General features: G+C 41.7%; 1 protein-coding gene across 1 annotated transcript in view; it reads left to right on the plus strand.

Moving 5' to 3' along the window:
• Window positions 1-22654, plus strand: part of LOC117520896 (diacylglycerol kinase theta-like) — a 107671-nt gene that overhangs the window by 67170 nt on the left and 17847 nt on the right. Inside the window, 4 exon segments of the mRNA XM_034182235.1 lie at window positions 10363-10401; window positions 13951-14066; window positions 14490-14641; window positions 19609-19757. Coding sequence (XP_034038126.1) covers window positions 10363-10401; window positions 13951-14066; window positions 14490-14641; window positions 19609-19757 — 456 coding nt within the window.

Below are 22654 nucleotides of genomic sequence, written 5' to 3' on the forward strand. Positions count from 1 at the left end.
GCTTCATGGATAGATAAAGCTGGGTATCATCTGCGTAACAATGAAAATTTAAGCAATACCGTCTAATAATACTGCCTAAGGGAAGCATGTATAAAGTGAATAAAATTGGTCCTAGCACAGAACCTTGTGGAACTCCATAATTAACTTTAGTCTGTGAAGAAGATTCCCCATTTACATGAACAAATTGTAATCTATTAGACAAATATGATTCAAACCACCGCAGCGCAGTGCCTTTAATACCTATGGCATGCTCTAATCTCTGTAATAAAATTTTATGGTCAACAGTATCAAAAGCAGCACTGAGGTCTAACAGAACAAGCACAGAGATGAGTCCACTGTCCGAGGCCATAAGAAGATCATTTGTAACCTTCACTAATGCTGTTTCTGTACTATGATGAATTCTAAAACCTGACTGAAACTCTTCAAATAGACCATTCCTCTGCAGATGATCAGTTAGCTGTTTTACAACTACCCTTTCAAGAATTTTTGAGAGAAAAGGAAGGTTGGAGATTGGCCTATAATTAGCTAAGATAGCTGGGTCAAGTGATGGCTTTTTAAGTAATGGTTTAATTACTGCCATCTTAAAAGCCTGTGGTACATAGCCAACTAACAAAGATAGATTGATCATATTTAAGATCGACGCATTAAATAATGGTAGGGCTTCCTTGAGCAGCCTGGTAGGAATGGGGTCTAATAAACATGTTGATGGTTTGGATGAAGTAACTAATGAAAATAACTCAGACAGAACAATCGGAGAGAAAGAGTCTAACCAAATACCGGCATCACTGAAAGCAGCCAAAGATAACGATACGTCTTTGGGATGGTTATGAGTAATTTTTTCTCTAATAGTTAAAATTTTGTTAGCAAAGAAAGTCATGAAGTCATTACTAGTTAAAGTTAATGGAATACTCAGCTCAATAGAGCTCTGACTCTTTGTCAGCCTGGCTACAGTGCTGAAAAGAAACCTGGGGTTGTTCTTATTTTCTTCAATTAGTGATGAGTAGAAAGATGTCCTAGCTTTACGGAGGGCTTTTTTGTAGAGCAACAGACTCTTTTTCCAGGCTAAGTGAAGATCTTCTAAATTAGTGAGACTCCATCTCCTCTCCAACTTACGGGTTATCTGCTTTAAGCTACGAGTTTGCGAGTTATACCACGGAGTCAGACACTTCTGATTTAAAGCTCTCTTTTTCAGAGGAGCTACAGCATCCAAAGTTGTCTTCAATGAGGATGTAAAACTATTGACGAGATACTCTATCTCCCTTATAGAGTTTAGGTAGCTACTCTGCACTGTGTTGGTATATGGCATTAGAGAACATAAAGAAGGAATCATATCCTTAAACCTAGTTACAGCGCTTTCTGAAAGACTTCTAGTGTAATGAAACTTATTCCCTACTGCTGGGTAGTCCATCAGAGTAAATGTAAATGTTATTAAGAAATGATCAGACAGAAGGGAGTTTTCAGGGAATACTGTTAAGTCTTCTATTTCCATACCATAAGTCAGAACAAGATCTAAGATATGATTAAAGTGGTGGGTGGACTCATTTACTTTTTGAGCAAAGCCAATAGAGTCTAATAATAGATTAAATGCAGTGTTGAGGCTGTCATTCTCAGCATCTGTGTGGATGTTAAAATCGCCCACTATAATTATCTTATCTGAGCTAAGCACTAAGTCAGACAAAAGGTCTGAAAATTCACAGAGAAACTCACAGTAACGACCAGGTGGACGATAGATAATAACAAATAAAACTGGTTTTTGGGACTTCCAATTTGGATGGACAAGACTAAGAGACAAGCTTTCAAATGAATTAAAGCTCTGACTGGGTGTTTGATTAATTAATAAGCTGGAATGGAAGATTGCTGCTAATCCTCTGCCCCGGCCCGTGCTACGAGCATTCTGACAGTTAGTGTGACTCGGGGGTGTTGACTCATTTAAACTAACATATTCATCCTGCTGTAACCAGGTTTCTGTTAGGCAGAATAAATCAATATGTTGATCAATTATTATATCATTTACCAACAGGGACTTAGAAGAGAGAGACCTAATGTTTAATAGACCACATTTAACTGTTTTAGTCTGTGGTGGAGTTGAAGGTGCTATATTATTTTTTCTTTTTGAATTTTTATGCTTAAATAGATTTTTGCTGGTTATTGGTAGTCTGGGAGCAGGCACCGTCTCTACGGGGATGGGGTAATGAGGGGATGGCAGGGGGAGAGAAGCTGCAGAGAGGTGTGTAAGACTACAACTCTGCTTCCTGGTCCCAACCCTGGATAGTCACGGTTTGGAGGGTTTAAGAAAATTGGATGAGAGCTGCTCCATCCAAAGTGGGATGGATGCCGTCTCTCCTAACAAGACCAGGTTTTCCCCAGAAGCTTTGCCAATTATCTATGAAGCCCACCTCATTTTTTGGACACCACTCAGACAGCCAGCAATTCAAGGAGAACATGCGGCTAAACATGTCACTCCCGGTCCGATTGGGGAGGGGCCCAGAGAAAACTACAGAGTCCGACATTGTTTTTGCAAAGTTACACACCGATTTAATGTTAATTTTAGTGACCTCCGATTGGCGTAACCGGGTGTCATTACTGCCGACGTGAATTACAATCTTACCAAATTTACGCTTAGCCTTAGCTAAGTTAATTGAACAATTGTTTCATTCACCTCTTTTGCTGTAATTGGTTTTACTAATGTAGAGGCTTCATTAGCTGTCAATTTATCTAATTTAAGGTTTTTAAAGAAATTATGTATTTTATCCTCTTTTGATTCCTGAAGTTGACCCTTATATAAAGGTGTCTGATATTGTTTTTGGGCAAGTTTCAACATTATTTGAGTGAAGTTGTTTAATTTTAGGAACTATACAACTGGCTTGCGCCTTTTGTAATTGAAATGCTAATAATCTGCTAGCTTTATTTCCTAAATGCTAATAATCTGCTAGCTTTATTTCCTAATTCGTAGTATTTCCTATCAGTGAACCTAAGGGCACCCTCTGCTTTGTATAGCCTGGGTCCCACCGAATAATGAAGGATGAAGAAGGAGCCACGCCTGGGCGTGTCAGCGATTATTCGAAGAATGACCCACGTTTTCATCTATCACGTATCTGCTATGAAGGTGCCTCTCTGTACCCCGCATATGCCACGTAGCAGCCTCTAGTGAGCCACGACCGACCTGTCATTAGAGCCTCGAATGGCTCGCATCAGCCACACTAAGCCACGTAGTGCCGTGATAGCGCCATGATAACGCCATGTTGGCGTACGTTTAGACACGGGTTTGGTCCAAACCTCCAGCCCTCCCACACCTGGTGCCTTTAAAATATGGGTTTTCAATTCACAGATTCACAGCAGCATTTAAAGATGTCACATTTTTTTAAATGCAGTCCAAAAATAGATGCTCTAGTACAGTCCGTGATTGTGCGCTGTGCGCCAGGCTGCTGCGTGTAAATCACCAGACCAGCTAGAACCGAACCACGGGTTCCTGGAGAGCCGCCTCTGTGCTCCTTGCTGGCTCCACGGCTTGCTGGCTTTATTTCTTCTGCGGCTTAAACACACACACCATAATCCCACTATAAACTTTGTGTTTGTCCGTTTATTTCTGCAAAATCGCTCTTTTGCGCGCACGCCGCTGTTCCATTCCTGGAGAGCCACCTCTGTGCTCAGTCTCATTGGCTTAAAATCCATCCATGGCTTGCTGGCTTTATTTTTTCCCTGACTTTAAACACAGTCATTTTTACACTGTGATCACTTTTAATTTTGTGTTCATCCGTTTATTTCTGCAAAAGCGCTGTTTTGCGCGTGGTGCCGTTCTGCATACAGAATGAGGTGGCCGCTTTATTATATACACCTGTGGATCATTTTCCAAAAAAAAAAAAAAAAAAATTTATATATATATTTATTTATTTATTCTGCAGCTTACAAGTCACCATGATACAACTTTTAACTTTGTGTTATGTCTTCAAAATCAGTCTTTTACGCGCTCTCCTCCTGTGTTGCCACACAGCTTCTGCTCTGCTTTTAGCGACTTCACTGGAGTTATTATCTTCCATGGCTTTAAACACACATCCACTTTCACGCAGTCACCCAAATTTTAACTTTGTGTTTGTCCCAAATTGACTGAAAAATCACTCTTTTGTGAGCTGGCGTTCTTCCTAAATGGTCGTTTGAAGCGTGATGATGAGTCACTGCTTCAGTGCATTAGTGCGCACACACAGCGGAGCTCATGTGATCCATTAACAAGATATTAAATCAACATAATTTTACATACAACAGACATACTTTTACAGCTAGGAACTTTTTTATCAAGCTATAAAAAACATTAAAAATAGTTACCTTAAGCTGTTCAAAATATAGTCTACATGGAGCAGTAAAGACAGGAAAAAAAGCATCCAGATGAAACAGTCCTCTGTGATTCCACAAGTGATCAGAAGTGTTTTCAGCATCCAAAGTTTGGCAGAAAATGATTAATCCACTACAAAATAATTATTTTATATAGAGTCCAGCGCACAGAGCAGGTGGAATTGTGTGCGCAAGAGGGCAACCGCTCCAAAAATAGCCTCTCAGGTCCTGCGTAGGTGCCAGGCGCATGGATAATGGGCTTTTAGCAAACTCGTAAGCACCACGCAAATGCCTCTAAGCCGTCGCAGTAACTCGTACACAAACTGCGCCATGCTGTTGTTGCTAAATTTTGAACTTCTTAAAATTAGCGCCACTCAGAGCCATGAAACTCCCACGATAATTGAAGAAACCCTCTCGTAGCAAAGAAAACATGCTGCGTGGCTCATTATTCATCCTTCATTATTCGGTGGGACCCAGGCTTATGTCAATAGCTCATCTAATTTGGTTCTGTTTTCTTTAAGCTTATCAAGTACTTCTTGTGTTCCACATTGTTTATGTTCATTTTCTAATCTCTTGATTTCAGTTTCTAATTCTAATTGTTTTTAAGTCTATCTTTCTTTAATTTTGATCCAATAGATATTATTTTTCCCCTTATCGTGGCTTTTCCTGCATCCCTCAACACAGAGGGTGAAACCATTCCATTATCATTCAAAGCAAAATATTCAAGTATAGCTGACCTTATTTCTTCTCTTATACCAACATCTGCCAGTAATGAGACATTAATTCTCCAATACTTCATACACGGCTCCAATCCCAAGTCGAGTGCTATTGTAACTGGATTATGGTCTGAGATAGTCATTGGTTCAATCACACATTTTTTAACCCGGTGTACATCTTTTTGAAACTAAAAGGTGATCCAACCGCGAGTAACTCCCATGCACTTGTGACATAAAGGTGAAGTCTCACTCATCTGGATGAAAATGGCACCATGCATCTATCAGTCCTAACTCCTCCATCATATTCAATAGACTCTTGGACATTCTGGTTTGGGGTTTAGAAGACATTGGTAATTTATCTAATCCACTATTCAGTACACAGTTCAAGTCTCCACCCATAAAAAAAATTACCTTTGCAGTTATCTGCGACCAAATGTGCAAGCTTTTTGAAAAATTGTGGACAATCTTCATTCAGAGCATAAGCATTCAGAATAATTTTTTTGAGTCAAGCAATCATCCCTATGGCCATAATATACCGACCCTCTGCATCCTGATCAATCTTTTCACAGTGAAAATATACAGATCTACTAAAGAGTATAGCTACTCCTCTCTTTTTACATTTCCTGTATGAGCTACTATAAACCTGATCCACCCATTCTCTTTTTAATTTCTGGTGTTCTATTTCTGTAAGGTGTGTTTCTTGAAGTAAAGCTATGGAACACTGCATTTTCTTCAACTGTCCCAATATCTTTTTTCTTTTAATTGGCTTGTTTATTCCTTTTATATTGTAGGTAATTAAGTTGAGTAATGTCATCACTGCATTTATATTGTTTCATGCAACATAGTGCTGTCCACTCATTAGAAAAGAATAAAAAATATATAAACAGTTAACTCCAGATGGATCAGCCTAAACAAAATGAAACTAATTACTCACCTCAGGTAGAACGAAGCAAGAACATTATGAACATAAAACAGAACTTCCAAATTTCCCACCAGACACAGAAAATGAACTGTAACCATGTCTGACCCCGGTGGTAATGGGACAGAGCGTGGTGACCTGATCCCTCTGTGGTAAATACCACAAAATGTGCAATAACGACCAGTGTTACACAAAGATGTAAAAAAGGTCTTAGTGAGTGTGAATTACTCATGCAGACATAAAGGATCCCACGTCAGGATGTATTTATTGTTTTGTGTGTTCACCATTTGTGACAACTTTAAAGTTTGTCTTTTTTTTTCCTGTTTTTTTTTTTCAAGCTGTAATTGCCTTCAGTTTATTCATTGTCCATACTTACTCAATAATCTATGTGACATTAATAGCCCTATTCTAGAATCACACTGAGGTAGTTTAATATCCTCTTATATCTCAGGCTGCTTGTTCTCCTCTTCCTCCTCCATCACGGCCTTCAGATCTGATGTCGCCAGCAGGTTGTTTTTCTTCCTCTTTGCGCTGATGTTCCATCCTTCAGTCAGTCTCTCCTCGATGCGATCCTTCTCTCCACACTCTACCTGGACACCCAGCTCCCTCAAAGTGTCAACGGCGTTCATCAGCATAGAAAAGGTTTTTTTTCTCCCAAATCGACCTTGAGCTCCAGTCGTGCTGGATACAGGCACTTTGCCTGTATGTGCTTAAGCTGTTTGGCGACTCCATAGACCTTAGCCCTCTTCTTTTGTAGCTCAGGGGAGTAATCTTGATCAAAGAATATCATCTTCTCTTGAAACATCACCTTTCCTTGGCTCCATGCGTGCTGTAGAACAATGCCCTTTACTGCTGCATCGAGGAATCTGATGATGATTGATCCGGGAGGAGCAGCTGCTGGGCTCGACAATAGCACTGGTCCGATGGCCCGGTGGCCTTTTTTACACGTTCCGGGCCACCACGGGCCAGTGAAGTTCATATTTCACTGGTCCGTATGGGCCAGTAAGAATTAAAATCGCTTTGGGCAAATTTATTAGTCTAATGCTGCATTCACACCGGGCGCGATCAGATGCTATAAATTCGCGGGGGTCGCGTGGCAACGGACGCGCCTCCTTCGCCGGGTGTGTCGCTCTGCTTTTGCTGCGAAAATTCGCCCCGGTGCGTCATCAAATAGGAGGAGCTTCCATTCAGCTCGCCGGCTCTGGTTGTCAGTCAAGATAACATGATGGACCTTGATCACACGGCGCGAGTTGTTGTGGAAAGCTGACAAACGTCATGAGACGTTCCCAATTCAGGCAGTATCATTATTTGCTGCAGGAGCTGCGTCTGGATGACGGCTGTTTTCAGCGGTCCTTCTGCCTCTGCGGGACCCAGTTTGAGGACCAACTGTCCCGTTCACGCACACACATGTAAACAATAAAAAAAATTTAAAAAAAAGAAACTGCTCCCGCTGCTGTGGGGCTGCTGCTCGCTCCAAAAACTCTTGTCATAATTGTGAAATAAAGAACAAAAGAGACATAAGTCCTGCTCACAGGCTGCTGAGACAGGACATGTTGCGCCACTTCGCAATGTTTGGAACATTGCCGAAGTGCAGACGAATTTCGTCTGCGGGAGCATCTTCTGATGTGGCGCGAATTTCGCTTCAACATCAACGCATCATTTTCGCTTAAGCAAGATCGAGCGCAGTGAATATTATGAATTTCTTGAAACCTCCTGCCCCTTGGCAGAAACCACGGAAGCAAAGGAAAGAACAGCTATCACCCTCAAAACAAGCACAGAAGAGGAAGGCTGCTGATGCTGAATATGAGAAGAAAAGGGTGAGGAAAACTTGGCAAGCTTCATGGAAGAAAAGACGGCCATGGCTGGAGTGTGATGAGGAGAGCGAGGTTGTCTTCTGTGGAACTTGTAGGGCCATGCCAGAATATGCTGACAAGTAACAATAAATATACCAAGTCCTGGTAGACATCTGATATGATTTCATACGCCAGTTTAAAAGTCTAATCAGTATGACCTTGTGGACACCCCAAGGTGACAACATTAGCAAGGGAGCTTGGTATATGAAATTTAACATATTAATTTTGTAAATGATCAAGAAATAAATTTATTTTTGTATTAATGTCTGAGTGTTGAAAAAAATCCTATCAGTTACCTACTGACATTTTTTTCAAAGTTGACTCACTTTAAGGTTTTTATCATGTAGTATAAGAATATTGTGTTTGTTTTCAAGTGTTTTTGCATTAAGGAAACCCAATTCTAATGTCTGAGTGTTGATTTAAAAAATTCATATCGGTTACCCCCGTTCTGGGCCAGTGATATTTTCATCCGGGCCAGTAACTTTCAAATTCTACTGGCCCTGTGGGCCAGTGCATAAATTGCCTTATTGTCAAGCCCTGAGCTGGGTCTGTCGGTCTGGACTAGAGTGAGCGCTGAGCTCTTTTGACTTTAATATCCAGGTTAGGAGGCAGCTTCAGCACTTTGGGAAGCAAGTCCTTCACAAAAGCAACCACATCTCCTTGTTCACTCTCCTCTGGTATTTGAAATTTTTGAAGGTGATTTTGTCTCAGCCTGTTTTGTAGATCGTCACAAACAGCTGTGAGTTATTTTTCACAATGGAGCAGGTACCGTAACACACGACGCTGCCTTCCCTCCCCCTCCTCCACCTCGTTCACTCTCCTCTCCAGCTCACAAAGGCCTTTACTGATGATCACCCAGCTGCCCTTTAATATCACACACAGCTTTTTCCAAACACTCAAGAGTCTGCTGTTTTTTTATGCCCCTGGGTGTTTTCGTTGCAGAGTTTTCGCATTTTGTCTGTCAGAGACGTTTCCACCTCGCACGTTGTTTGGTCCCCGCGGCTAATAGCATCTAAGCTAACACTATCAGTACTCAGTGATTTACTGTCTGTTTCTCTCAAAGTCCCTTGTTTTCCATGTCTTTTAGTTCTCAAGGTGGAAAACATTTTCTTCAGCAATTAATTTCTTTTCTGAAGGCTTTAAACATCTGCAGTTGACGGAGCCTCATCTCTAACCTGTTACTCTTTCCATGACGTCACCGGAAGTCCAGTGTCATTCTTTCAGAGCACCACACTGCTCATATGCAGAACATTTGTCTGTAAACTGGGAAAATCCTTCTGCTCAGCGTAGAACTCCATGGAAATGTGACATCATCTGTCCATTAGCACCCCAAGTCCATGGAAAACTCAGGAATTTGCAACGGACAAAATTTTTAAAAACATAATTAATCCTTCTGCTCTGTACATCAGAGTGTAACACAGCCTTTAGTCTTGATCCAGGGCCGTCTGAAACCAAGACACTCTGATGCCTCAGTCAGCTTCTCAAGTGCTTTAATCGAAGCATCCATCAACTCTGCAAAGATCACAGCATCATCTGTGAAAACAACATCAATAAACCTTTCCTCACTAACACAAGCACCCAAATCACTGGTATCCAGCACCCGGTCCAATGCCCGGTCCAACACGCAGTCCAACAACTACTCCAACACCCAGTCCAAAACACACTCCAACACCTGGTCCAACACACATTCCAACTCCCGGTTCAACACCCAGTCCAACACCAGGTCCAAAACCCAGTCCAGCACCCAGCCCAACACCTGGGCTAACTCCTGGTCCACCACGAAGTCCAACAACCAGTCCAACATGCATTCCAAAACCCAGTCCAACACCTGTTCCAACATGCAGTCCAACACCCGGTCCAGCACCCAGTCCAATGCCAGGTCCAAAACCCAGCCTAACACCCAGTCCAAGGCCAGGTCCAAAACCCAGTCCAGCACCTGGTCCAACACGCCGTCCAACAACCACTCCAACACCCAGCCCAACATACAGTCCACGCAAGCACTGAACAGTATTTGAGCCGGAACACACCCCTGACATACACCAGTTTTTACTTTGAAAACCTCAGAGTCCCTCCCTCCAGTCCACACAGCACTTGCAGCATCAATTGCATGCAGATCCACCTCAGATCTCTTGTGGCAAACCTGAGTGAAAAACCAGGGAGATGCTGAAGGGACTTAATGTTCTGTTGTTGGTAATTTGGTCAAAGCAGATGGTTGCCTCACTGAGTCTGGTCTGACTGAGGACAGGGAGTTTTCCTGAACCCTGTTACTAGTGTTCTTGCTTTGGGACTGAGTGAGGTTAGACTTGACTCTTAGGAATTAGGAATATTACTGTACAAATAAACTTAATGGAATTGATTAAAATAAATTGAGGGCTACTTTGCAATGTCCTGGCCCTTGATCCTGTTTTTGGTGAGGTCAAGCTGTTGACTGGTTTTTATGAGGCTGATTTAATGAGTTTTTAATAATCCTGCAGATCATAGAGATTGACAGGCTGCTGATGTGTTTGTGTGGAACAGGATTTTAACTGCACCTCCTCTGTGTCTACAGCTCACCTGGTCTCCATCAGCCACATTTATAGCAGCCAAGGTGAGATGGTTTTCTTATAGTCATTGTGCATCTTACAGCATGTCTAAAGTCATCTGTCATTTTTATCTGAAACATATAATCCTGACCACAGTGCAATCAAAGCTCAAATTCCACCAAAGAAATTAAATGAGATTGTTTTTATGTCACTGTGACATTTAAAGTCTTAATTCATACTGTTTTTTTCTTAATCAATTTTTCCAAATGAAAATGATTAACTTATACAAAGAGATGTTTTGTATGTCCAGCAGAGGGCAGTAACGGGTCGACCCCTCTGCATCTCCTCAAATCACAACATCACCAGTTTGGTGATGGTGAAATATTTGCTGCAGAAGGATATGTGGAAGGTTTCATGTGATGTCACTAGTCAGGCAAAAGAAGGAGATTGAGTTTGACAGATTTCATGGAAATGATGATCAGCACCGTCATGGAGCCGTCTTTAACACGGAGGGTATTTAGCAAACATTCCTTCAGTTGTTCACTTTGCTCTCGCAGCTCAGAACGTGAAGCGAATTCAAGTGGACCTTCTGAAAGCACTGACACAAGTGTCGGAACAAAGGTCTGTTTTGTGAACTCATTTAATTTATGATGTATTTGTTAAAGAATCTCGATAGCTGTCTGATAGCAACAAGATGATTTCTAATCACAAAATGAGGTGTTGTGAAATAAAGGCTGTATTTTATAAGCATTTATCATACTCACTCATCTTCAACTGCTTATCCAACATTGGGTCGTGGGGGGCTGGAGCCTATCCCAGGACTTACAGGGCGTGAGGTGGGGTCACCCTGGGCAGCTCTTATATAATCCTCTGAATCATCTACCTGTTGCCACATGTACATAAGGGCTGGATTGTCATTCCTACACTCATATTGTTGTATTTAATAAAAAATAATAAGCGCATGCAGGAGCTGCTGCCACTGAGTTCAAGTACCGTCGGAAATTACACAACTTTTTTGTTGTTTCAAATTCAGCAGTTGCTTGTGGCAGGAGCGTGGTTTTCATTTTATTTTTGGTAAAATAAATAATTGTATCCACATAAAAGATTAATTCTGGCCTATATAAGGTGTCTGAGCCCAGTGAAGCTGACCCCCCACCCAGATAAAAAACCCAAGCAAACAGGTGGAGTTTGTCCTGTAGTTTCTGACAGTACATGAATGCAGCAGCAGCGCTCACAAACCAGCTTCTGTACTGTATGAAAACATTCAGCTGGTTGAACGAAGTCAGACTAAACGCTAATGTTACAAAAAATAAGCAACCGATAAAAAAAACCCCGTCAAAAACAGCAAAAAAATGAAATACGGATGAACTGAGGTTTTCGGTGGCATTCGTTCAAATTTTTTGATAGTTTAAAAATCCTGACAAAGCGCCAGCTGCAGGAACGAAGCTGCGTGAAGGTTAAATGATGCCAACGAAAGTCCAGATTTCTTGTTTGGTTTGGGCTTTGTTGCCCTCGTTAAGTGCCATGTGACCGGGCCATAAGAAGGAAGGAGGAAAGAGGTGATTATTATATGAAGGGCCAAGAGCAGAACGGGAGATACATTTGAAGTGAAGTTGAAATTGATACCATAATTTAAGAGAGGCAAGTACAACATGATTGTCGGTGTACTGAGACAGGGACATGGGGAGAGGTGAAAATAACAAGGCAGAGAGAAAGGGAGATAAACATGACTGAGCTTCTGATACTAAGCTGTATTTAATTTAATTAATTAATTTCATTTATATAGCGCCAAATCACAACAAAGTTGCCTCAAGGCACTTCACACAAGTAAGGTCTAACCTTACCAACCCAGTTCATGTATTTTTGAATGTTAGCTGCCCAGTAATAAAACTTCAAATTAGGTAAAGATAGACCTCCACAGAGCAGACATTTTTGTAATAATGATTTACGTACTCTTGGCATTTTACCTCCTCATATAAATGAGGAAATCATGTGATCAATAGATTTAAAAAAGGTTTTTGGTAAGGACAGTGATTTTAAAAAAGGTTTTTGGTAATAACAGAAGAATACACTAAAAAAGATATAAAATCTTGGGTAAAACATTTATTTTCATAATATTAATCCCACCTAAAAGACACTTGTAATTTAGCCCATCTTTGAAAAGCTGACCTTATATTGCATAGTAAAGAAGTAAAATTTGCAGCCCGCAGAGCCTGAGGTGAACCAGTTACATTCACTCCCAAATACTTAAAACCAAAATGAATCAGTATACAAAGGAAGATCAGCTTGTCTGAGTCACTGTGCAGCTACATTTATAGACAAGCATTCACTTTTTCATTTGTTAAGACTATATCCAGAAAAAGATTTTGGAGTACTGTCATAGTAGGTGTTAAATGACTCGTTGGATTCATGACATATAAAAGTAAATTGTCTGCATACAGCGCAACCCTATGTTCTGTAGTCCCATGAGTCACCCCTGGAACGAGGAAGAGGTTCTGAGATGTAAAGCAAAATGTGAGAGGGGACAGCCTTGATGTGTACCATGTGACAGAGCAAAATACTAACATTTTGCATTATTAGTACACACAGAGACTAGGGGGAAGTATACAACAGACAAATCCAAGAAATAAATCTATCGTTAATTTTTCAATTTCAGTTTATTTTCATTTATATAGAGCCAAATCACAGCAAAGTTGCCTCAAGGCGCTTCACACAAGTAAGGTCTAACCTTACCAACCCCCAGAGCAAGAACACAGGCGACAGTGGTAAGAAAAACTCCCTCTAATGGAGAAACCTCAAGCAGACCAGACTCAAAGAGGTGACCCTCTGCGTGGGCCATGCTACAGACACAAATTGACAATACAAATATACAGGAAATGTTGCCGGTGCACAGGACAGGAGGGTTACAGAAACAGGCACCACACCCATCTCTGGATGGAGCCGCACCTCAAACAACACAAAAATAGAATCAGGCATCAGAAAGACAACAAATACGTATAATTTTTCAGCATTAAACAAGAAAAACAGAACAAATACTAAGGTGATCGCCGGCTACTAGCCCTAAGCTTCACTAAAAGACCCAGAATTTAGATAAAGTTGAGGCTGCGGTCCGCTCCGTTTCCTAATAAAATTAATTTAAAAGAGCAAAAAGCATAGTACTATACTATGCCAGTATGCTAGCCATACGAAAGGAAAAATAAGTGCGTCTTAAGTCTGGTCTTGAAAGTCTCTACAGAATCTGACTGTTTTATTGCTGCAGGGAGATCATTCCACAGAATAGGGGCACTTGTGTGTTTGTCTCGCTGTGGTTTGAAGCCTTGTGTGTTGGTCTCGCCGTGGTTTGAAGCCTTGTGTGTTTGTCTCACTGTGGTTTGAAGCCTTGTGTGTTGGTCTCGCTGTGGTTTGAAGGGGTGTGTGTTGGTCTCGCTGTGGTTTGAAGCCATGTGTTTTGGTCTTGTCCTGGTTTGAAATTGTGTGTGTTGGTCTCACCGTGGTTTGAGCCCGTGTGTGTTGGTCTCACCATGGTTTGAACCTGTGTGAGTTGGTCTCACCATGGTATGAACCCGTGTGTGTTGGTTTCGCCGTGGTTTGAACCTGTGTGTGTTTGTGCTCAGGTGCAGTGGCGTTACACATCTCGTGTTTCTCTGAAGCAGAGAGGATCTACATGTTGACTAAAGACACGTCAATCAACAACAAGATGCTCACAGCGATGGTCATACCGGACATCCTGGTACCACTTTTGACACCAATATATCACACAGTACTACACTATAGTACTGTATAACACCACCCTCCCCTACACTGTCACACTGTTCTTGATTGTACTCTGCTACACTATACTTTATCATACTGCACTACCCTGTTCTATGCTGTGCAACACAGTGCCACACTATACCTTACACTGCTACACCATACTTTACTATACTGTATCACGCTGTACTACACTATACTTTGTCACTAAACACAATACTATACTACTGTGTACTACACTATGGCACTCTTGACCACACTGTACTAGTGAGTACTGTTGCACTGTCACACTGTGCACAGTATGACAGTACAGCACAATATGACACATGGCACACTCTCACACCTCCAGTCCATGAGTCTAAAGGATGTTCCCTGTTTTGTGTGTGTGTTTTTTGTTGCTCAGCACACCGAGCTGAGGGAAGACGTCTGTCCCCTACTGGTGTTTGTGAACCCAAAGAGTGGCGGTCTGAAAGGTCGAGAGCTGCTCTGCAGCTTCCGGAAGCTTCTGAACCCTCACCAAGTCTTTGACGTGTCTAATGGAGGCCCGCTGGCTGGGTGAGGACGCTGCAGCCTTCAGGTTCTCACTTCAGCTGAGAACTTAAGGAAATTCCTGAACCAGCTTTTAACATCCTGCAGATTTGAAAATTGAACAGCAGTTTAACACAGACAACAGAGCGTATTGATCTGCAGCGGCGTTACATGCTGAGAGCTGTCAAAGGAGCTGCAGCGGCTCTGAATGAACAGACTGCTTCAAGCTTGAGTGGACCACAGAAAGAAGACGTGAACTTCAGGCGAAGACCTCCCACCCATCTTCTGCTAAATTTGTCTTCCTCACAGATTTGTTTCAAAAAAGTTTGTTTTTCTTTTTAACATTCAACATCACACACACACACACACAACACACCAAACTGTGTGTTCGTCTGTGTGTGTGTCACACTGCCTGTATGTGTGTTTGTGTGTATGTCTGTGTGTTTGTGTGTGTGTGTGTCTCTGTGTTTGTATGTGTGTGTTTCTATCTTTGTGTTTGTATGTATGTCTCTGTGTTTGTGTGTGTGTGTGTGTGTGTGTGTGTGTCTCTATTTGTGTGTGTCTCCGTGTTTGTGTTTGTATGTGTGTCTCTGTGTGTATGTGTGTCTCACTGTGTTTGCATTTGTGTGTGTCACACTGCGTGTGTCTTACTGTGTGTGTTTGTGTGTCACACTGTGTGTCTCACTGTGTGTTTGTCTCTGTGTTTGTTTGTGTGTGTGTCTGTGTTTGTGTGTGTCTCACTGTGTGTGTGTTTGTGGGTCACACTGTGTGTCTCACTGTGTGTGTTTGTCTCTGTGTTTGTTTGTGTGTGTCTGTGTTTGTGTGTGTCTCACTGTGTGTGTGTTTGTGGGTCACACTGTGTGTCTCACTGTGTGTGTGTTTGTCTCTGTTTATGTGTCTCTGTGTTTATTTGTGTGTGTCTCACTGTGTGTGTTTGTCTGTCACACTGTGTGTCTCACTGTGTGTGTTTGTCTCTGTGTTTGTTTGTGTGTGTCTCACTGTGTGTGTATTTGTGGGCCACACTGTGTGTCTCACTGTGTGTGTATGTGTTTGTGTGTATGTCTTTGTGTGTGTCTTACTGTGTGTGTTTGTGTGTCTCACTGTGTGTGTGTGTGTGTGTGTGTTTGTGTGTGTCACACTGTGTGTGTCTTACTGTGTGTGCATTTGTGTGTATGTCTCTGTGTTTTTGTTTGTTTGTGTGCCTCTGTGTTTGTGTGTGTGTCTCTGTTTATGTTTGTGTGTGGGTCTGTGTGTGTGTTTGTGTGTATGTCTGTGTGTTTGTCTCTGTGTGTGTATCTTACTGTGTGTCTCTGTGTGTGTGTCTCTCACTGTGTGTTCGTCTGTGTGTGTGTCACACTGCCTGTATGTGTGTCTCTGTGTTTGTGTGTGTGTGTTTCTGTGTATGTATGTCTCTGTGTTTGTGTGTGTGTCTGTGTTTGTGTGTGTGTCTCTGTTTGTGTGTGTCTCCGTGTTTGTGTTTGTATGTGTGTCTCTGTGTGTATGTGTGTCTCACTGTGTGCGCGTTTGTGTGTGTCACACTGCGTGTGTCTTACTGTGTGTGTTTGTGTGTCTCACTATGTGTGTTTGTGTGTGTCACACTGTGTGTGCGTTTGTGTGTATGTCTCTGTGTTTTTGTTTGTTTGTGTGCCTCTGTGTTTGTGTGTGTCTCTATGTTTATGTTTGCGTGTGGGTCTGTGTGTGTGTTTGTGTGTGTGTCTCTGTGTGTGTGTCTTACTGTGTGTCTCTGTGTGTGTGTCTCTGTGTGTCTCTCACTGTGTGTGTGTTTGTGTGTATGTCTCTGTGTTTTTGTTTGTTTGTGTGCCTCTGTTTGTGTGTGTGTCTCTATGTTTATGTTTGTGTGTGGGTCTGTGTGTGTGTGTGTGTGTGTCTCTGTGTATGTATGTCTCTGTGTTTGTGTGTGTCTGTGTTTGTGTGTGTGTCTCTGTTTGTGTGTGTGTCTCCGTGTTTGTGTTTGTATGTGTGTCTCTGTGTGTATGTGTGTCTCACTGTGTGCGCGTTTGTGTGTGTCACACTGCGTGTGTCTTACTGTGTGTGTTTGTGTGTCTCACTGTGTGTGTTTGTCTCTGTGTTTGTTTGTGTGTGTGTGTCTGTGTTTGTGTGTGTCTCACTGTGTGTGTTTGTCTCTGTGTTTGTTTCTGTGTGTGTCTGTGTTTGTGTGTCTCACTGTGTGTGTGTTTGTCTCTGTGTTTATGTGTGTCTCTGTGTTTGTTTGTGTGTGTCACACTGTGTGTGCGTTTGTGTGTATGTCTCTGTGTTTTTGTTTGTTTGTGTGCCTCTGTGTTTGTGTGTGTCTCTATGTTTATGTTTGCGTGTGGGTCTGTGTGTGTGTTTGTGTGTGTGTCTCTGTGTGTGTGTCTTACTGTGTGTCTCTGTGTATGTGTCTCTGTGTGTGTCTCTCACTGTGTGTGTGTTTGTGTGTATGTCTCTGTGTTTTTGTTTGTTTGTGTGCCTCTGTGTTTGTGTGTGTGTCTCTATGTTTATGTTTGTGTGTGGGTCTGTGTGTGTGTGTGTGTGTGTGTGTGTGTCTCTGTGTATGTATGTGTGTGTCTCTGTGTATGTATGTGTGTGTCTCTGTGTATGTATGTCTCTGTGTATGTATGTGTGTGTCTCTGTGTATGTATGTCTCTGTGTTTGTGTGTGTGTCTGTGTTTGTGTGTGTGTCTCTGTTTGTGTGTGTGTCTCCGTGTTTGTGTTTGTATGTGTGTCTCTGTGTGTATGTGTGTCTCACTGTGTGCGCGTTTGTGTGTGTCACACTGCGTGTGTCTTACTGTGTGTGTTTGTGTGTCTCACTGTGTGTGTTTGTCTCTGTGTTTGTGTGTGTGTGTCTGTGTTTGTGTGTGTCTCACTGTGTGTGTGTTTGTCTCTGTGTTTATGTGTGTCTCTGTGTTTGTTTGTGTGTGTCTCACTGTGTGTGTGTTTGTGGGCCACACTGTGTCTCACTGTGTGTGTATGTCTCTGTGTTTGTGTGTATGTCTTTGCGTGTGTCTTACTGTGTGTGTTTGTGTGTCTCACTGTGTGTGTGTGTGTGTGTTTGTGTGTCTTACTGTGTGTGTGTTTGTATGTCTCTGTGTTTTTGTTTGTTTGTGTGCCTCTGTGTTTTTGTTTGTTTGTGTGCCTCTGTGTTTGTGTGTGTGTTTGTCTCTGTGTCTGTGTCTCTGTGTGTTTATGTTTGTGTGTGTCTGTGTGTATGTCTGTTTTTGTGTTTGTGTGTATGTCTGTTTTTGTGTTTGTGTGTGTCTCTATGTTTATGTTTGTGTGTGGGTCTGTGTGTGTGTCTGTGTGTATGTCTTTGTGTGTTTGTCTCTGTGTGTGTCTCACTATGTTTGTGTGTGTCTCTCACTGTGTGTGTGTTTGTGTGTATGTCTGTGTTTTTGTTTGTTTGTGTGCCTCTGTGTTTGTGTGTGTGTCTCTATGTTTATGTTTGTGTGTGGGTCTGTGTGTGTGTGTGTGTCTCTGTGTATGTATGTCTCTGTGTTTGTGTGTGTGTCTGTGTTTGTGTGTGTGTCTCTGTTTGTGTGTGTGTCTCCGTGTTTGTGTTTGTATGTGTGTCTCTGTGTGTATGTGTGTCTCACTGTGTGCGCGTTTGTGTGTGTCACACTGCGTGTGTCTTACTGTGTGTGTTTGTGTGTCTCACTGTGTCTGTTTGTCTCTGTGTTTGTTTGTGTGTGTGTGTCTGTGTTTGTGTGTGTCTCACTGTGTGTGTTTGTCTCTGTTTGTTTCTGTGTGTGTCTGTGTTTGTGTGTCTCACTGTGTGTGTGTTTGTCTCTGTGTTTATGTGTGTCTCTGTGTTTGTTTGTGTGTGTCTCACTGTGTGTGTGTTTGTGGGCCACACTGTGTCTCACTGTGTGTGTATGTCTCTGTGTTTGTGTGTATGTCTTTGCGTGTGTCTTACTGTGTGTTTGTGTGTCTCACTGTGTGTGTGTGTGTGTGTGTTTGTATGTCTCTGTGTTTTTGTTTGTTTGTGTGCCTCTGTGTTTGTGTGTGTGTTTGTCTCTGTGTCTGTGTCTCTGTGTGTTTATGTTTGTGTGTGTCTGTGTGTATGTCTGTTTTTGTGTTTGTGTGTATGTCTGTTTTTGTGTTTGTGTGTGTCTCTGTTTATGTTTGTGTGTGGGTCTGTGTGTGTGTCTGTGTGTATGTCTTTGTGTGTTTGTCTCTGTGTGTGTCTCACTGTGTTTGTGTGTGTGTCTCACTGTGTGTGTGTTTGTGTGTGTCTCACTGTGTTTGTCTCTGTGTGTGTGTCTCACTGTGTGTGTTTGTGTGTCTCACTGTTTGTGTGTGTCTCACATTTAGCGGAAGTTACAGCTAACTGCTAACTGTTAGTATTGACTCAGTACTGTCGGCTTCTGATAAGCCAGTTTTGAGTTTAAGCACCACAGGAGCTTCTGAGTAAAATCAAAGGTGATCAGAAACCCAAAACAAGGAATGAGCCAGAGCTTTTGTCTTGATGTGCTGTGCCCTCTGTTGTAAAGAAGTGTCACTTGCTTTTCACACACAACAACACAGACAGGCAGGAGACATCAAATGCAAGGCACTTTTCACTCATGTTTTTATTTGTTCTGGACAGTTAATTGACACTAACGGCAACTCTGTCATTTTTACAAGGTGAAAAATATCACATATCTTTTAAAGTAATGTGCTAATTCTAAAGGTTTGCGTGTTAACTGACACACACCAACAGGTATTATGGGAAATGAGTTTCCTCTCAATCACTAGTGGTCGCTATTCATTGTGCTGAATCACAGTTCACAAACAAAATTTTAAGTTTTGCAAATGCCTTTTTTTTTACAAATGCAAAAAAATTACATATTTACAAATACACATTTATTTGTAAAAACCAACTACTTGTGTGTTGGTTTTTAACAAATAAATGTGACGCTCAACACAAGTGTGAGACACTGTGTGTGTTGGTTTGAGTGTATTTGACACTTTTCTTTCTTATGTGAGTTATTGACTTCTGTATGTCTTTCTTTTAGCTTTCACACGTTGAGGGAGCTTCCCAAATTTCGGGTTCTGGTCTGCGGGGGCGATGGGACAGTGGGCTGGATTCTGGGAGTTCTGGAAGAAATCAGACATAAACTGGTCTGTCGGGATCCTGCCATTGGTATCATTCCACTTGGTACAGGTCAGTGTCTTCTGTTGAACCAGCTCCCTGACTCATGAAGACAGACAGAGAGACAGGAAGTTGGACAGAGAGACAGACAGTGAGCAATGACAATGCGTCTCTGTTTTTTCTGCGTGTCCATTGAGTTGTACTGAGTCTGACAGACGTCTGATCTTTGGGTCCAGGTGTGTCTATTAGGACCCTGTCTTGATGTAATTTCCCATCTCTCTAGACAGTGGAAGGCCACGCCCCCTCCACACTCATTTATTTGGTCCTGTTGTCTTTGGAGCAAGGCACTGACACTGGCAGTGGTGCAGGTTGAATTCTTTAGCCCCTTCCACACTGGAGCAAACGTAGAGTTGTGTATTGTGGCGTTGTGTTTCGTTTAAGTACGCCCAAAATGCGCATGTACTCAGTGTTTTTCCGTGTTGGTTGCGTTCATAGATTTGCTCGCAGCTTCATGTGTTTGCCTTTTAATGTGCGCACAGTCGCGTGTAGCCCTTGTCGCTATTTAAAACATATTCAACTCTTTTTTTTTAGTTCCCTCCTGCTGGCTGACACACAGAGAGACACAGAGAGAGAGAGAGACACAGAGAGAGAGAGAGACACAGAGAGAGACAGAGAGAGAGAGAGACAGAGAGAGAGAGACACAGAGAGAGAGACACAGAGAGAGAGACACAGAGAGAGAGAGACACAGAGAGAGACAGAGCGACCTGCTGTTTCTGTTCCGTTTCTGGATTTCTGAGTTGAGGTTAGATTCCCTGTTCTGAGCACACAGAGGTGTTGCGGATGTGTGATCCTGTTCTCCAGCTGATTCACTGTGGATGCACGCACTCAGTTTTTGGATGTGTACATTAACACTGCTGCCAGACCTGCTTAAAACTGCATATTTTCTGTGTCCATTGCTCTACGCCGAAAGAATGAAACGTTTCATTTCTTCCATCCTACGCGCGTAGCCTCAACATATGACATTTTAGTGCATCACAGAATTTTGCCTTGTTTCTGCTTAAAACTGACTAGAGAATCATTTAAGAGGTTTTACCTTTATCATCTGCTGGTTAATAATCACATTAATCCATTTGATTGCTTTTGGTGAAGAGACGCCGTCTCAGACGAGCTGCTGTGGTCCCAAATGACTCATGCGCTGATGCAAAAGGCGGACCGATTTTTAGGGGCAAACCGTTCGGTCTGCTACACCGGTAGTGCGCTACCTAGTAACGTAGTGTCGTGGAGTTTTTAGAACAAAGTTCTTACTCACCAGACATGAGTCTACGTTTTCCTGCTGCTCAATCATAAAATCTGTTCCTTAACAGTGTCCACATAAATCAGAGAGCTGAAGGCCCAAACAACAGTTTTTATGTTGCCTGCAAAAGGAAGCAGCATGTAGATCACATCACAGATATCACCCCGACCGCCTCAAAGAACTGACACTGGACAATGCATTTTATACACTTCAGGGGTCAGTGACTCCACCCAAAATGAGTGCCATTTCTAAACTTAGTACTTTTTTACACCAATGAAATCAGTTATTGATGACATCATTCTACGAAATGCAAATAAGCTTACTTCTTAAACTACACCGTCTGCAAAAAGGCAAATTAGTTCATTTCTTGGAATTCACCCAGTCAGCGGCGTCACAAGCAATATGGCAACTTATCAGGATAGGCAAGACGTAACTACTTGCATTTAATTATTACCCACCATGAAATACCATGAAATTAAGAATAAATACCCATTGATATGACAAACCATCAGATATTTAGGTAGAAACATCCCGCAAGATTTAACAAAATTACAGTATTTGAATGCAACTATGGTCCTGTATACAAGAAAAATTAAGGAAGATATAACCAGATGTAGCCTAACTCCTTTTCTTAGTTTTTCCTCAAGAACTGAATTGATTAAAATTAATATTTTACCTTGATTATTATGTTTATTCCAGACTTTACCAATAGAAATCAATCAATGCCATATAATAAATGGGAAAAAATGTTATCAAGATATATATGGCGAGGCAAGGGACCTAGGATTCATCTCAAAACTTTACATCTGACTAAGGAAAAGGGGGTGGGGTCTACCCTCTCCCAGAGATTATTTTCTAACAACACAGTTAAGAACAGTTATATGCTGGTGCAATCCTGCATATAATTCTCAATGGAAAAATATAGAAGAGAAAAAATGCTCCACTCCCATACAGGCCATTATAGCTGACAATAATCAACAAAATTAAACTAAAATTACTGACAGTCCATGGGTGAAATGTACTCTTAAAATGTGGAAAGCTATCATAAAAGAACATAAACGTGAGCAATCAGAGGTTTCTGAGTCCCGCCAAGGGTTGACGATGACTTAAAATAAAATTCAAGATATGTGATTCACATCGTGACCCGAACTTTACCTGGATCCGGATTCCACAACACAATACAATAACTGCACACTGATCCAGAACAGTCCGACTGATCAAGATGCTGCAATGTGATATTTAATTCACAAGCTGAAACAAAATAGTGTCTTCCTGATCTTGGTTTTACATTATGATGTCGTATCTGTGAAGTAGTTTTGACGTAACCCTTAAAGTCTACAAAGTCAAATTCTGATCCAGAATCTGGATCCAGCCTAACTCCAATGTGGTGAAAATTTGATGACAGTCCGTCAAGTAGTTTTGACGTAATCCTCAAAATCCGACAAAGTGAAGCATACAAAGTGAAATCCTGATCCAGAATCCAGAACTGAGTGGTTAAAATTTAATTAAAATCCGTGCAGTAGTTTTGACATAATCCTTAAAAGCCTATATAAAGTGAAATCTTGATACAGAATCCGGATCATCTCCAAAATTTAATGGAGTCCTCCATGGCCTAATATCTATCTGTGGTGAAAATTTTGTCATATTCCATGCAGTAGTTTTGGCGTAATCCTGG

This window comes from Thalassophryne amazonica, chromosome 11 (genome assembly GCF_902500255.1).
Source record: "Thalassophryne amazonica chromosome 11, fThaAma1.1, whole genome shotgun sequence".
NCBI classification, from domain to species: Eukaryota; Metazoa; Chordata; class Actinopteri; order Batrachoidiformes; family Batrachoididae; genus Thalassophryne; species Thalassophryne amazonica.